Below are 13,387 nucleotides of genomic sequence, written 5' to 3' on the forward strand. Positions count from 1 at the left end.
AAAAAAAAACTATACCAATTCTAAAGTTGAAATATGACTACTAATTGCCCAATACATGACCCAAGCTATTTCACTAATACCAACCCAACCCTATTGCCAAATTCTTTCTTGACAAACTGTACGATTAAATCAATTAGTATGTCAAATTTACAAGTGAAACCTGTTACCTGTGCAGCCTAATCACACACTGATTTTACAGGAATATTCGCGTTATTATATCGGCATGAAAATATCGTCTGCAAGCAAAGCTTCAAAATCAATCAAATCTTCGTCAAAATCGATTTCCGGATTGTTCAACATCCTTTCTTGTGCAGCCTGGAAGACATCAAAGTATGCATCATAGTTGTATTTAGGGTTTAGGGTTTGTGTTTGGCAGGGACAGGGAGACTGATCTCCTCTAGGCTGCCACCTCGTCGGTTCCGCCCAACGGGCTGTCGAAAATCTGGGCCGAAACCTGTGCTAAAAGGGGCCCGAAGCTAGTAGTTCCATTTGTAATAGAATAGTGTCTCTACTTTGAAGTTTTTCCCCTTTCATTTTCATCATGTATGCGAAAAATCTATAGAAATTAGTGTGTAATTTGTTTCCTTTATTTCCATCATCGAACATTTGTAATCTACAGCTTAGTTTGAAATTTATACACCGCATTTCGTTTACTTAAGAAATGAACAGATGCACTTTCACTTCATTCGGCCCTTATCTTTTTTTTTTCTTTAAATTTCTAGATTCGCATCCTTTATAAATCGTGTTACCCAAAAACGGGTTGGAGACTTGTATACTCATCGTACATCAATTAATCGAAAAGATAAATTCGTTCCACGTTTCCAACGTTATTCCATAAGTCTCGGAAATTTAGTTCGTGGCTATTACAATAATACTCTCTCTGTTCCCTCATAATTGAGTCATTTTTTTCCATTTCGGAAAGTTCCCTCATAGTTGAGTCATTTTTTTCCATTTCGGAAAGTTCCCTCATAGTTGAGTCATTTCCATGTATAGTAACTTTTTTCTCTTTCTTACTTTACTCTCTTTTACTTTAGTCTCTCTACTTTATTCACTTTCTACTTTATTCTCTCTACTTTTTTCTTTTTCTTACTTTCTTATCTATTTATTTAACACACTCAACATCTATTTCTTAAACTCCGTGCCGAAAAGTTTCGCCCCAACTATAAGGGAACGGAGGGAGTAATTACTTAAAACTCATAAGAAAGAAATAAAACAAGGCAGCGACGCTCACAATAGAGTCATGATATTTTCATCTTTCCAGTTTGAATTATTTCCCGTCTCATTACAATTTACGTGTGACACATTTCTTTTGGACACATATTTTTATGTAGTGGTGTTTAATGATTAAATAAAGTGAGAATAAAGTATGAGTGAGTAAAAAAATAGAGAGAAAAAGTAGGAGAGAGGAATAAATTAAGATAGAGATGGAGTGTTGTTTTTTGCTATAAAAGGAAATGTGTCACTTATAGTGGGACGACCTAAAATGGAATACGCCTCACTTATAATGTGACGGATGGAGTATTAAACCACATACTCTCTCCGTACCATAAAAATATGTGCATTTGAAATGACACAAAAATTAATACACAATTGATAAAATGAGAAAGAAGAAGAGAATGGTAGGTAAAGTAGTGTTACTAAGATAGTGAGACTCATATTATTATTAGTATTTAATAAGTTGTAATGATGAATTATAGTGTATAAGTTGTAAATAAATTAATGCAAATGAATACGAGTAGAGGACAATTTTCCATAAAAAGAAATGTCTATATTTTTATGGGACGGACATAAACGGAAAGTACACATATTTTTATAGGACGAAGGGAGTATCACATATTATTTTCAATTTGTCTCCCAAAAAAAGTTTTCTTTAAAAGATATTCTTATAAAAATATATTTTGTCTTTCCACTTAATATAATATCTTGAAACGAGGAAATGATTAAGAACTTAATCATTAACTGGAGGAGGAAATGGAGAAACGGGGAAGAAGAAAGGGGTAGGAAATAAATGACAACATTAAACTCAAACTCAACTTCATTAAATGAAATATTCAAAAAGAATATCCAACATTCTTAACCGTAAAGAAAGTAATGCTGTAGCGGAACAAAATATCAAGGTGATCAATGTCATCGGTACTATTAACAGAATACCTACTTAGAACTCAAAAGAAAGAAATAAGACAAGGCAAGGAAATATGATTCTATCGTGAGTCGAGTAACGTCAATGTTTGAAGACACAACGCACTCGGGTTTTCAAAAGCTCAACTCAACATCCCCCGCAGCATCATCACTCAACCTGCGCATATGGAAAATACATACAGGGCTAAGTAAGAGAGAGGAGGATAATTGTAGTTAAAGTAGTGTTAGTGGATAGTGGATCCACATTGTCATTAGTGCTTAATGAGTTGTAATGGTGGACCATAGTGGTATAAGTTATATTTAAATTGATGTATAAGTAATGAGTTTATGACAACTTTCCATAAATGGAAATGCTCATATTCTTATGGGACGGAGGGAAATAGAAAGTGCATATATTTTTATGGGACAGAAAGAGTATTATATTAACTCTTAACTTTAAATGGCTTCAAATTCAAATCTTACCTCTCAAATGTTTTAATAATGTTTGCAAATTATGGGGAAAATAATATCTCACATTGGAGAATGAACAAGAGTAGCAAATATATATATTAGCTACCCCAACTCCATTAGTATGAAACCTTTTGAGGAGTATCCCAAGAGCAAAACTATGATGGCTTCATGGGCGGATCCAGGAATTAAAAATGGTGGGGTCGGACGAGAAAATTAATATAATAATATTTAAATATATAAAATAGTAGTAAAAATACATTACAAATGAAATATCCCTATTTTATATTAAGCACGATAATTGACTTCTATGAGTATTCATATTTTGATGCTAACTTAAAGTTATTTCATTGGAAATAGTTATGAATATGTATCTTTTAGTCGTGTTCAACATTAGTACTAGAAAAACAGACGAAAGCGCAAAATCTTTATAAAAGAAATGTATCCATTAATCTTAATGAAAAGTAATTAAAATCAATGATTAAAAGCAATTATTATATTTATTAAAATTAGATAAAAAATTTATTAGTTACTACTAGTTTAAAATAAAAGTAAAAACTAATACATGATTAAAAGATAATCAATAAACTACTGGTTTATAATAATTCGAATTTTGATTTCAATATTCAAATTTAATACCCATTTTCAGTGGAATAACCATTTTCCACTGAAATGCCGCCCTTGATACAATATTCAAATTTATAATAATTCGAATTTTGATTTCATAGTTAACTCTTTAAAAAACGGGGTACTACTTTAAAAATGTGCATACATGTACATTTTTTTAATCACGTTCATCAAAGTATTTAAAAGTTAATTTTTGAAAGGGACAATGCTAATAATTAATTTTCCCTATTTAAAGTGGTTGTACTTAAATATAACTCTAAATTTTGTACTGAGGTATCACTTGCTTAGATGATAATAACCAATAACCAATAATAATATTAATAATAATAAACACATTTGAACTAATATATATTAGTTCAAAGACCTCACTTTACTAAAAGAAAACTGTATGATCTTACAAATTAGAATGCAATTACGTGGAATTAAATCATATACTCCTCATATAGAAGAAAAAGAACTCCATTGGAGTAATAAATGTATGTTGTCCTCTCAAAGTGGCGCATATTTTCGCATCATAAATCAAAGCACGCAAGTATACCATTTCTTCCCATTAAAATAAAAACACAAAATTAAACCAAATTACCATAACCTAAACAATAACCATATCAATTAATATTCTAAAAAAGACTAAACTAGCCTTCTTCTTCATCATCATCAGCACATCTTCATCAGAAATCCTTGAGCAACTTCCTCACCTGCTCAAGCGTCACAAACAGCACCACCGTAAACGGCCCCTGCCTCGATATCGTCGGAATAAACCCCTTGTAAAGGGCGAACGGCCCCTCGGCCTGATCGTCTTCATCGGAAAAGCTGAGCTGCTTGAGGTCTGAGGATGAATCATGGGGCGGAGTTCCGGATGCCGTGGGGTCGGGGGCTGTTGGGAGGAGTCTTCCGGCGGTTCCCCGGGGACGGCGGCGGCCGACCCCGCGCGACCCCACCTGCATCCGCCGATGGATGGCTTTGTCCAAAGCGGAAAATATTATACTAATGTGGAGTTCTGGTGTGCACCGCTGAAACCCAACACAAATATGATTAGAAATGTTTAGAATCTAAGTCGAAATTAGAGTAAATATATGTCCGGAAAATAAAATAAACGACCATCGTGTGGCTTGCACTTTACCATACGGGCTTATACATTTTGGAAAGATATTTATATATTAAAGTTAAGACCATCATCTTGGAATTTATTTTTGAAAGCAACCCATCGTCTTCGAATAATAAATGTCAGGAAAATTGGTCCCTAAAATCATAAACTTTGCCTAAAATTTGGTAATTCTCACTAACTTTAAAATTGGTATATAATATCACAAGCTCTGCACTTTGTTTGGTATTTCCCATGGCATATCTATTACTCCCCCGTCCCGGACTACTTGCACTTATTTCCTTTCTGGGCGTCCCAAGTTATTTGCACTCTTTCCATTTTTAGTAAAAATTATCACCTACAGCCACAATTGTTGACTTTGCTATACACTCATTCCTTAATCTCCGTGCCGAAAATGAAATGTGCGAGTAGTCCGGGACGGAGGGAGTACTATATTTAACTAACTTACGAGGTTTTTTTTATCATACTTGACACAGTTAAATTAACGTAGTTTTCAGCTTAACTTTTTATCCTACATGTTATGAACTTAAAATGTAGTTTAAAATATCATAAAACGTATCACGGTTGCCTGCGTAAAATAAGATTTTGATGAAAATATATTATTTGAGTGAGTTTGGGAAATACCAAACAAAATACAAAGTTTGTGATATTATAGACCAATTTCAAAGTTTATGAGAAATACCAAATTTTATGCAAAGTTCATGGTTTTTGAACTACAATCTAAGTTTATAACTATAAAATCGATAATGAAATCCTCAAACTACATTCTAATTAAAACTTACAACAAAAAATTAAGAATATCCATGAATTTAGAATAAAGAATGACAAATAAATGAAAAAATATTCTGACCGAAAAGCAAACATTGACCTATGACTAATTCACAATGTGAGGGGAATATTTAAAGATAGTTTTCTTTACTAAATCTGGATCGTAGTATAGAAAGTGTATAACATATTTAAACTATGATTATACTGCTTAAAATCTAGAGGGCCTCATTTCTTGTAGGATCCGCGCTTGATTTCCCTCCACACAAAGGATAGTAGAATTTAATCTTAGTTGCTCCGAATTCCTCGGATGCAATGTAAGAAACTCAAGAAAAAAAAAGTGAAATTCGAAAATAAAAAAAAATGAACAAGAGAGGATTGATGAGTTGTAAATTCACCTTCCAACCAAACTTTTAATCTCTCTCTCATGGGGGACTGCTCTCATGAGAGAAGATCAGGGTGTGGCCTACTTGGCGCAGTTTTTGGAAGGCCAAGAAAATCACCTTCTCCAACCCCTGTTCAATCATCCAAAGTCCAAAGGCCTAATGTTAAAAATGATCAAACACAGGGAGACAGAGTCATACCCCGTCCCGGCCCCAACTACAAATCCCAGCCCGTTCGTCAGCACCATCGGCCTCAGACCGCGACTCCTCCTAGGAATGTAGAGCCTATGCATGGCCACGGCCAAGCGCAGAAGGTGCCTCTTCCTGGGATGGGCCTTTCCGGGGAGCTTGACACCATGATCAAGGAACATCAGAGAGTAAAAGGGGCTGGAAATCTTGTGAGGGCGTCGTCGGGTAATGTGATGCTGCATAGTAATCTGGGGAATCTGAGGAAGCCCCATGATGCTATTGAGCAGACATTGGCAGTCAATAGAAATTTTGCTAGGAAAAATGAAGCGTCACAAAAGTCGGCCAAGAAAAACGAAAAGTCAGACTTGTATTGTAGGGCTCTGTCGACACGGATGGACCCGGAGGAGCTTAAGATATTAGGCAATGAGCATTACAAGAATGGTGACTTTGCAGAGGCTCTGTCTCTCTATGAAGCAGCAATCTCTGTTGATCCGAATAAAGCCTCTTACCGGAGCAACAAAAGTGCCGCGCTCACCGCCATGGGGAAGCTTCTAGAAGCTGCATTGGAGTGCCGAGAAGCTATCCGGATTGACCCCTTTTACCAACGAGCTCATAACAGATTGGCAACCCTTTATGTCAGGTAATTAGTTAACCCTTTTCTCTCGAAACCCTAAAATATGTATTATTATTATTATCATGTTTTGGCCTATCAATCATCCTTTACCAAACGATTCCTTAGGGTTTACTTAATTCTTATATTTTGGCAGATTAGGAGACCCGGAAAAAGGGTTGTATCATTTCAAACAGGCCGGGCCCGAGGCTGACCCTGATGCAATGAATATGGCTGCAAAGGTTCAGAGCCACTTGAACAACTGCACCGAGGCAAAGAGACAACACGACTGGACAACGTTGCTCAAGGAAATCGCATTGGCTACCAGCGTCGGTGCTGATTCTGCACCCTTGGTATGTATGCCCATCTTTATTTAGGTAATGTTCAATTCGTTAGACAAGATAATATTGAGATACAATATGAGATAAACCACCATATAATTTATCTAAGTTAAATGATTCATAGGGGTGAGTGTGAGATGGTTAATCATGAGATGAATCTAATATTCGCATTATGAAGGCGGACCAAGATACATTGTCAGGGGCCAAGCTTTTGAGAAAAACACAATTGAACGAGAGATAAGATTAGTGAAATTCAATCTATTATGGAAATTCATTATATCTTGGTTTTTTGTGTGGATGAAGATATTTGCTTTGAAAGCCGAGGCGTTGCTAAAGCTTAACCGGCATCAAGAAGCGGTCCAAGCTATGGCGGACAGCCCAGATTTTGACACCGAGGAGTGCACAAAGTTCTTCGGGCCTATTGCAAGTGCAAGCCTATTAGTGATGCAAGCTCGAGTGGGCATGGCGGAAGGGAGGTTCGATGATGCTTGGGCTGCAGCGGAAGGGGCGTGTAGGCTCGACCCCAACAACAAAGAAGCAAGCAACGCGAAGAGGAGGGCACAAGCATTGAGCGCAGCAAGATCAAAGGGGAACGATCATTTCAAGGCGGGACGATATGAGGAGGCGCGCGGGGCGTATGGAGAAGGGCTGGAGCATGCCCCCTACAATGCCTTGCTTCTATGCAACAGAGCTGCTTGTGAGGTTAAACTCAACCACTACAGCAAAGCAGTAGAGGATTGCAATGCTGCACTCAGCATTCGACCGGGTTATAGCAAAGCAAGACTAAGAAGAGCCGACTGTTACGCTAAGGTACACATGTATTTCATAAGCTGAAAAACCACATGCTATATGTATAAATATGTAGCGATTGATGAGTTGGTTGTGGCGGTAGATGGGAAACTGGGGAGCTTGTTTGCAAGATTGTCAAGTGCTGGTAAGAGAGAATCCCAACGACGGCGAAGCGGCCAAGCTGTTGGATGAGGCCAAGTCGCGGCTCGAATAGCATTCAGACTCTTCTATACCATTTTCTTCATATATGAAGTAGTATAAACTGTCGGTGTTGTAATTTTATATTTTTGTGTAATGGCATGCTTCATACACATTTGAAGAGTAAACACACACCCCATCCCCCAGAGAGTGAAGCATTTATGTTTATCAAGAACAAAAAATATAAGTACTAATTAATCAAAATGTAGGATACAGTTTTGAAGGAAAGGGGCACAAAGATGGAAAAAAGTAAATCATGCAATAAGGGAACTTTACTAGACAAATTATTTTAGATGTGAGGTACTCCCAATTTTTAAAAAGAAGATGATTGCTGGCTAGTATGAGATTTTAGAATATATAGTGTTTTAACCGAGGAAAAAAATAATTGAATGTATTAATGGAAAAAGAATAAATAGTTTACTTTATTAATAATCACACCATACTCCATCCGTCCTATAAAATAGAAATTCTCTCCATTTTAGTCCATCTCATAAAAATAACACACTTCTATTTTTATAACTCCTTTCTCTCTAATGAGGTGAACTTCAATCTCCACCGACAATACTTCAATTACTCTTTCTTTCTATCTCTCTCTTACTTTACCATGCATTAAAACCCACGCTGTCCCAAATGTTCCTAGTTTTATGGGAGAGATGGACTATGATGCTTTAATCGACTCTTAAATGTTATCAATAATCTAGATTGATCGATAGAATGTTTAGAATACATAAGCGATCGTCTTTCTAATTCTAGTATTTGTCATAAAATATCCAAATTAATTGTTAATTGAATTAAGAGTTAGTGAAATCAGTATTCTAGAATTTCCAATTTTGTCATATCAATCCAGTTATTTACTTGGTTTTTATATTAATTGTTTTAATTTCCTTTTAGTTATAATACCTTTTCCAGTCTAGATTGCATTATTTAATATTCCCTCTGTCCCTGCTAAGATGACACATTTTTTAGTCGCCACGGGGTTTTAGGAGTTGTTTGTTAATGTGGTTGATTGGAGAGAAAAAAAAAAGTGGGTGTAAGTATTAAATGAAAATAGACAGAGGGAGTTGAATATTTAATTAGAGTGAAAAAAGTGCTTGTGTGTATTAATTGGAAAGAGAAAGTTACTAAAAATAGAAATGTGTCATCTTGGTTGGCATAAATTAAAAATGAAAGTGTGTCATCTTAGTTGAGACGGAGGGATTATTAGTCTATGAGGATACAATACACATACTGCCTTTAGCTATATTATACTCTTTCCGTCTCAACTAATTTGAGTCAAGACTTTTGGACACGGAGATTAAAAAATTGTGTTGAAAAGTAGGAGATGCGAATAAAGTAGGAAAGATAAAGAGAGAGTAAATTAGATGATGCAATAAAGTAAGACTGATTGGATATATTATTTTTTTGTCAAAAAAGGAAATGAGTCAACTTAGTTGGGACATCCCAAAAAAAAAATACAACTCAACTTAGTTGGGACGAAGGGAGTAAAAAAATGTTCATTTGCAATTATTTTTTAGTGCTTAAAAACTACTTCAATGAGCTCGAATATGTGTTTAGTTAAAGTTCGATCCAGAAACCCACGTGACTACTACTTTAGAACTATGTTGTACTCCCTACGTCCCAACTAAGTTGACTCGTATTCCTTTTTAGGATGTCCCAACTAAGTTGAGTCATTTCCTTTTTTGATAAAAAATAAAACACCCAATGACTCTTACTTGATTTCATCACCTACTTTACTCTCTATTTATTTTTCCTACTTTATTCTTCTCTCCTACTTTCTAACACAATTTCTTAATCTCCGTGTCTAAAAGTTTTGACTCAACCTAGTTGGGATGGTGGAAGTCGTAATTGTTGAAACTCCAAGATGACTGTTAACTCACAATTATTTTACTCCTTCCATCCCATATAAATAGGCTAATTGGAGATGTCATATGTTTTAATGTATATTTGGTAAAGTAAGAAAGAAGAAGAAAAAGTAGTTGAAACAGTGTAGTAAATGGTGGGTCCATAAATAATAAAGTAAAAGAGAAGGAGAAAAAGTTTCCATAAATGGATGGAACGAAGGGAGTATTACCTAAGCAATCCCACAAGTGTACGAGGCTAATGCAACAATGACAAGTAAGAGTATCATATCCCACAGAGACTAATGTAAGTAACACGAACCAATTTTTACAACTATCTAGACAATCGAAAATAGTTTTGTTCCTAATTATACTACTACGACAAAAGCAAAATAAAACAAGAACAATTAATGATAATGTGAAAGATAATATGAAATTAATGCAGAATTCTAGGATCCAATGCACAACAATAAGCTACTCATGTCCCTTGCATTTGGTGTCTCCAGAGTTGCTAGGTCAGTCATTTAGCTAAACTACACCCCTCCCAAGGTGAGAAATTCGTGTATTATAAGTTGGTGTCTAAGTCCCCTTCAAATACCTAACATCTAACTTCCAAAAATCTTAAAGACCAATGATCTCACAAAACGTCAACTTGCTTAGCCATCGAATTCATCTGATCTGTGTCTCATTCCCATGAACTCGGCCTTCTTAGTTAAAAGGTCAATCTGCTTAGCCATCAAGTTCATCTTATCTGTGTCTGATATAGAGCTCACCTTGTATGATTTGTCTCTCTAATCAATTCATCCTTCAACGTTAGAGCCAATCTATCTAGCATCTTCATGGCAAGATCTACCTCTAGATCCAGAGATAATCCTCTTGAGCCAAAATTCAGTTGGCTCCTCACTTCATTCGTTGCCCCCTTTAGAATATGCACACCTAGTGCCCCACAAAATAGCCATGGTTGGAGCACTTCTTCAGCTTTTCCTTGTATCTTTCATAGGCATCATGCGTAGATTCTTAATTCATCATAATAAATTGAATGATTTATGCTTGTCTCTTCAGGGCTTCAATAGGTGGCAAAAATTTCTCCAAAAATAGCTTCACCATATTATTCAAAGTCGGAATGGAATCAGGCTCCTAGACGTCATACCAATTCTGGGATGCATCCCGTAAAGAGAATGGGAAGGACCTAAATCTGATCATCTCTTCCTTCTTTTCATTGTTCTTCACAGTAACAACTTAAAGAGGTGTTTATATGAGTCTTTAGTGGCCTTTCCTATAAAGCATTGGCTTCAGCCATCTGGATCAGTCTGAGCTTCAACTCAAAAGTGTTGGCGTTGATGTGATTGCCAACAGGTGGATCCTCAACATTCCTATGAGCTAACAGGTCCAGATGGGCACCACTACTGGTATCACATTATGGTCATTCACTTGTTTCTGCAATGACTTAATTATTATAAATTCAATGATTTCTCCTTGTGTCTTCAGGGCTTCACGAGGAAACAAAACTTTCTCAAAAAATAGCTTATCCATATCATTCCAAGTTGGAATGGAATAAAACTCTAAGCTATCATACCGATCCTTGGCTGCATCCCTTAAAGAAAATGAAAACAACCTAAGTCTGATCATCTCGTTTTGTACCTCATTGTGCTTTACTGTGTTATTGATCTAGTCAAACTTAGCGAGGTGTTTATTAAGGTCTTCAGTGGCCCTTCCTTCAAAAGCATTGGCTTCAGCCATCTCGATCGGTTTGAGCTTCAACTCAAAAGTATTGGTGTTGATGTAATTGCCAACGAGTGTATCCCCAAAATTCTTATGAGCAAACAAGTTCTGAATAGGAACCACTGCTGGTATGGCATTCTAGTCATCCACTTGTTGTGCAATGATTTCATCATCATAAATTAAATAGTTTGTAATTGTCTCTTCATGGCTTCACTTGGTGGCCAAAATTTCTCCAAAACAACTTTGCCATATCATTCCAAGTTGGAACAGAATCAGACTCCAAGATGTTATATCAATCTTTGGTTGCATCCCTTAAAGAGAATGAGAACAACCTAAGTCTGATAATCTCATATGAAACCTCATTGTGCATCACTGTGTTATCGATCTGGTCGAACTTGGTGATGTATTTATTACGGTCTTTAGTGGCCCTTCCTTTAGAAGCATCGGCTTCAGCCATTTGGACCAGTCTAAGCTTCAACTCAAAAGTGTTGTCGTTGATATAATTGCTAATGAGTGGATCCTCAACATTCTTATGAGCAAACAGGTTCCGAATAGGCACCACTACTAGTATCGCATTCTGGTCACTCACTTGTTTCCGCTATGCTTCCCACTGTTGTTGAAGTTGAATGACAAATGGATCCTAGCGTATCTCATTACTTTTGTTGTTAGTCTCCTCATGTATTGGAGAAAAAAGTCATTCTTTAATTGGTGAGGGAGCTCTTGGTGAAAGAGACCAGTGTTGGACTGGAGAGGGAGCTCGATTCATGCGGTTATTCTTCCTCATAGCGTTTCTTCTTCTGTTCGATGCTTCGATCTCAAAATCAAATGACTCTAGTGAAAACAAAGAGGTGAGAACAACTCAAAAATGAAAGAAAATTAAGAAATTAAAATGTAGACAAGTAATCTCAATTTTTATTATGATATTAAGTTATAAAAAGACAAATAGCCCCGATGGTGCCGCCAAAAACATGACTCATTATTATTTTACTACTTAAGCAATCCCACAGTGTACAAGGCTAATTCAACACTGAGAAGTACTAATGTGTCAAGTTAAGCACTATAAACCAATTTTAACTACTAACTAGAAAATTCAAATTGAGTCTTGTTCTTAATTATACTACTATGACAAAAGTAAATTAAAATTAATTAAAACAAGAAAAATTAAAAGTGACGTGAAAAGTAATATGTAATGAATGCAGAATTTTAGGATCATGTGCACAATAATAAGCTAGTATCCAATCAATCTCTCTGGTCCTTTGGTGTCTCTGTTAGGTTTGGTATACTGAAAAGCATGTTTCGAGCAAGTTCGTGCAAATAGAATTGTGCTTGTATACGAAAAACTCTACAATCCACTTTTAACCCGATTCAGTATTATTCGAGCAGTTTCGCACGAATAGAATTAATATATTATTACATTGTGTTTGCTTGTGCATTTATAAGATATTTTATAAACATTTAAATGTATAAGAAGCAAATAAAGTCTAAGTCTTTTGCTTAGTAGACTGGTTGTGGGCGTCGTCCACTTTAAAGTAACACAGTCGGTTCTATGCAATGCTTTGCAAAATAAAAAGAAGAATTTCACAACCCAGATAGGCTTAGACTACCTATCGTGAAAGGTTGCAATATCAGTCCGACTATTTCTAAGCCTTTCTGAAATAAGATGACCTTGGTGTGGTATAGCACTGAATGGATCTAATAGCAAGACGTGTCTTTATGCAATCTACTGAAAGACTAGGTCTTGATAAAATACTATTTCTTAATCTACATACGTTAGCATTGAGCATGCGGTATTGGTTATGCACTACTTTGACTTATCAAATGGTGCGGGTTTTTCGCAACCCAATAATCCTGATATATTGGGTAGTGGTGATTAATATCTAGCGGTGCTAGGATTGCTATTATGTTGAATCGTGCGCGAGGTGAGTCTCGTTTGATAATGTCCTCAAGAGGAGCTTGAACAAGGTTTTATTATTCGAAAACTGGCCAGTTGGTGTTTTATTACTCTATAAATAATAAATAAGTGTTTATTGTTAAGTACACTCTTGGAATAAATAAGATATTGATTAATTAAGTCCATAGCAGACATTAATTAATTAATGGACGTTTATATCTTAAGCGTGGGAAATAAACAATAAACAAAACGGAAACCCGGATTACTTGTAATTTCGGATTTGGATGGGCAGTGCAATATTACTTCTGTAGTGGCTGCTCGTAATATTCCAATATAAGCTTATATT

General features: G+C 35.9%; 1 protein-coding gene across 1 annotated transcript; it reads left to right on the plus strand.

The window, feature by feature from the left end:
* The first annotated feature begins 5,476 nt into the window (after positions 1-5,476).
* On the plus strand, positions 5,477-7,703 carry LOC121761393 (inactive TPR repeat-containing thioredoxin TTL3-like). Its single transcript, XM_042157044.1, has 4 exons — positions 5,477-6,292; positions 6,420-6,615; positions 6,907-7,413; positions 7,496-7,703. Exons 1-4 carry the CDS (start codon positions 5,508-5,510, stop codon positions 7,604-7,606), a joined length of 1,599 nt encoding a protein of 532 aa, XP_042012978.1. The 5' UTR covers positions 5,477-5,507; the 3' UTR covers positions 7,607-7,703.
* Positions 7,704-13,387: the final 5,684 nt, after the last annotated feature.

The sequence above is a fragment of the Salvia splendens genome, chromosome 13, assembly GCF_004379255.2.
Source record: "Salvia splendens isolate huo1 chromosome 13, SspV2, whole genome shotgun sequence".
In the NCBI taxonomy this organism is placed as follows: Eukaryota; Viridiplantae; Streptophyta; class Magnoliopsida; order Lamiales; family Lamiaceae; genus Salvia; species Salvia splendens.

Coding starts and splice junctions, on each gene's coding strand:
- LOC121761393 (XM_042157044.1), top strand. CDS start 5,508: ATGGGGGACTGCTCTCATGAGAGAAGATCAGGGTGTGGCCTACTTGGC. Junction 6,293..6,419: donor TTGGCAACCCTTTATGTCAG/GTAATTAGTTAA, acceptor ATATTTTGGCAG/ATTAGGAGACCCGGAAAAAG. Junction 6,616..6,906: donor GTGCTGATTCTGCACCCTTG/GTATGTATGCCC, acceptor GTGTGGATGAAG/ATATTTGCTTTGAAAGCCGA.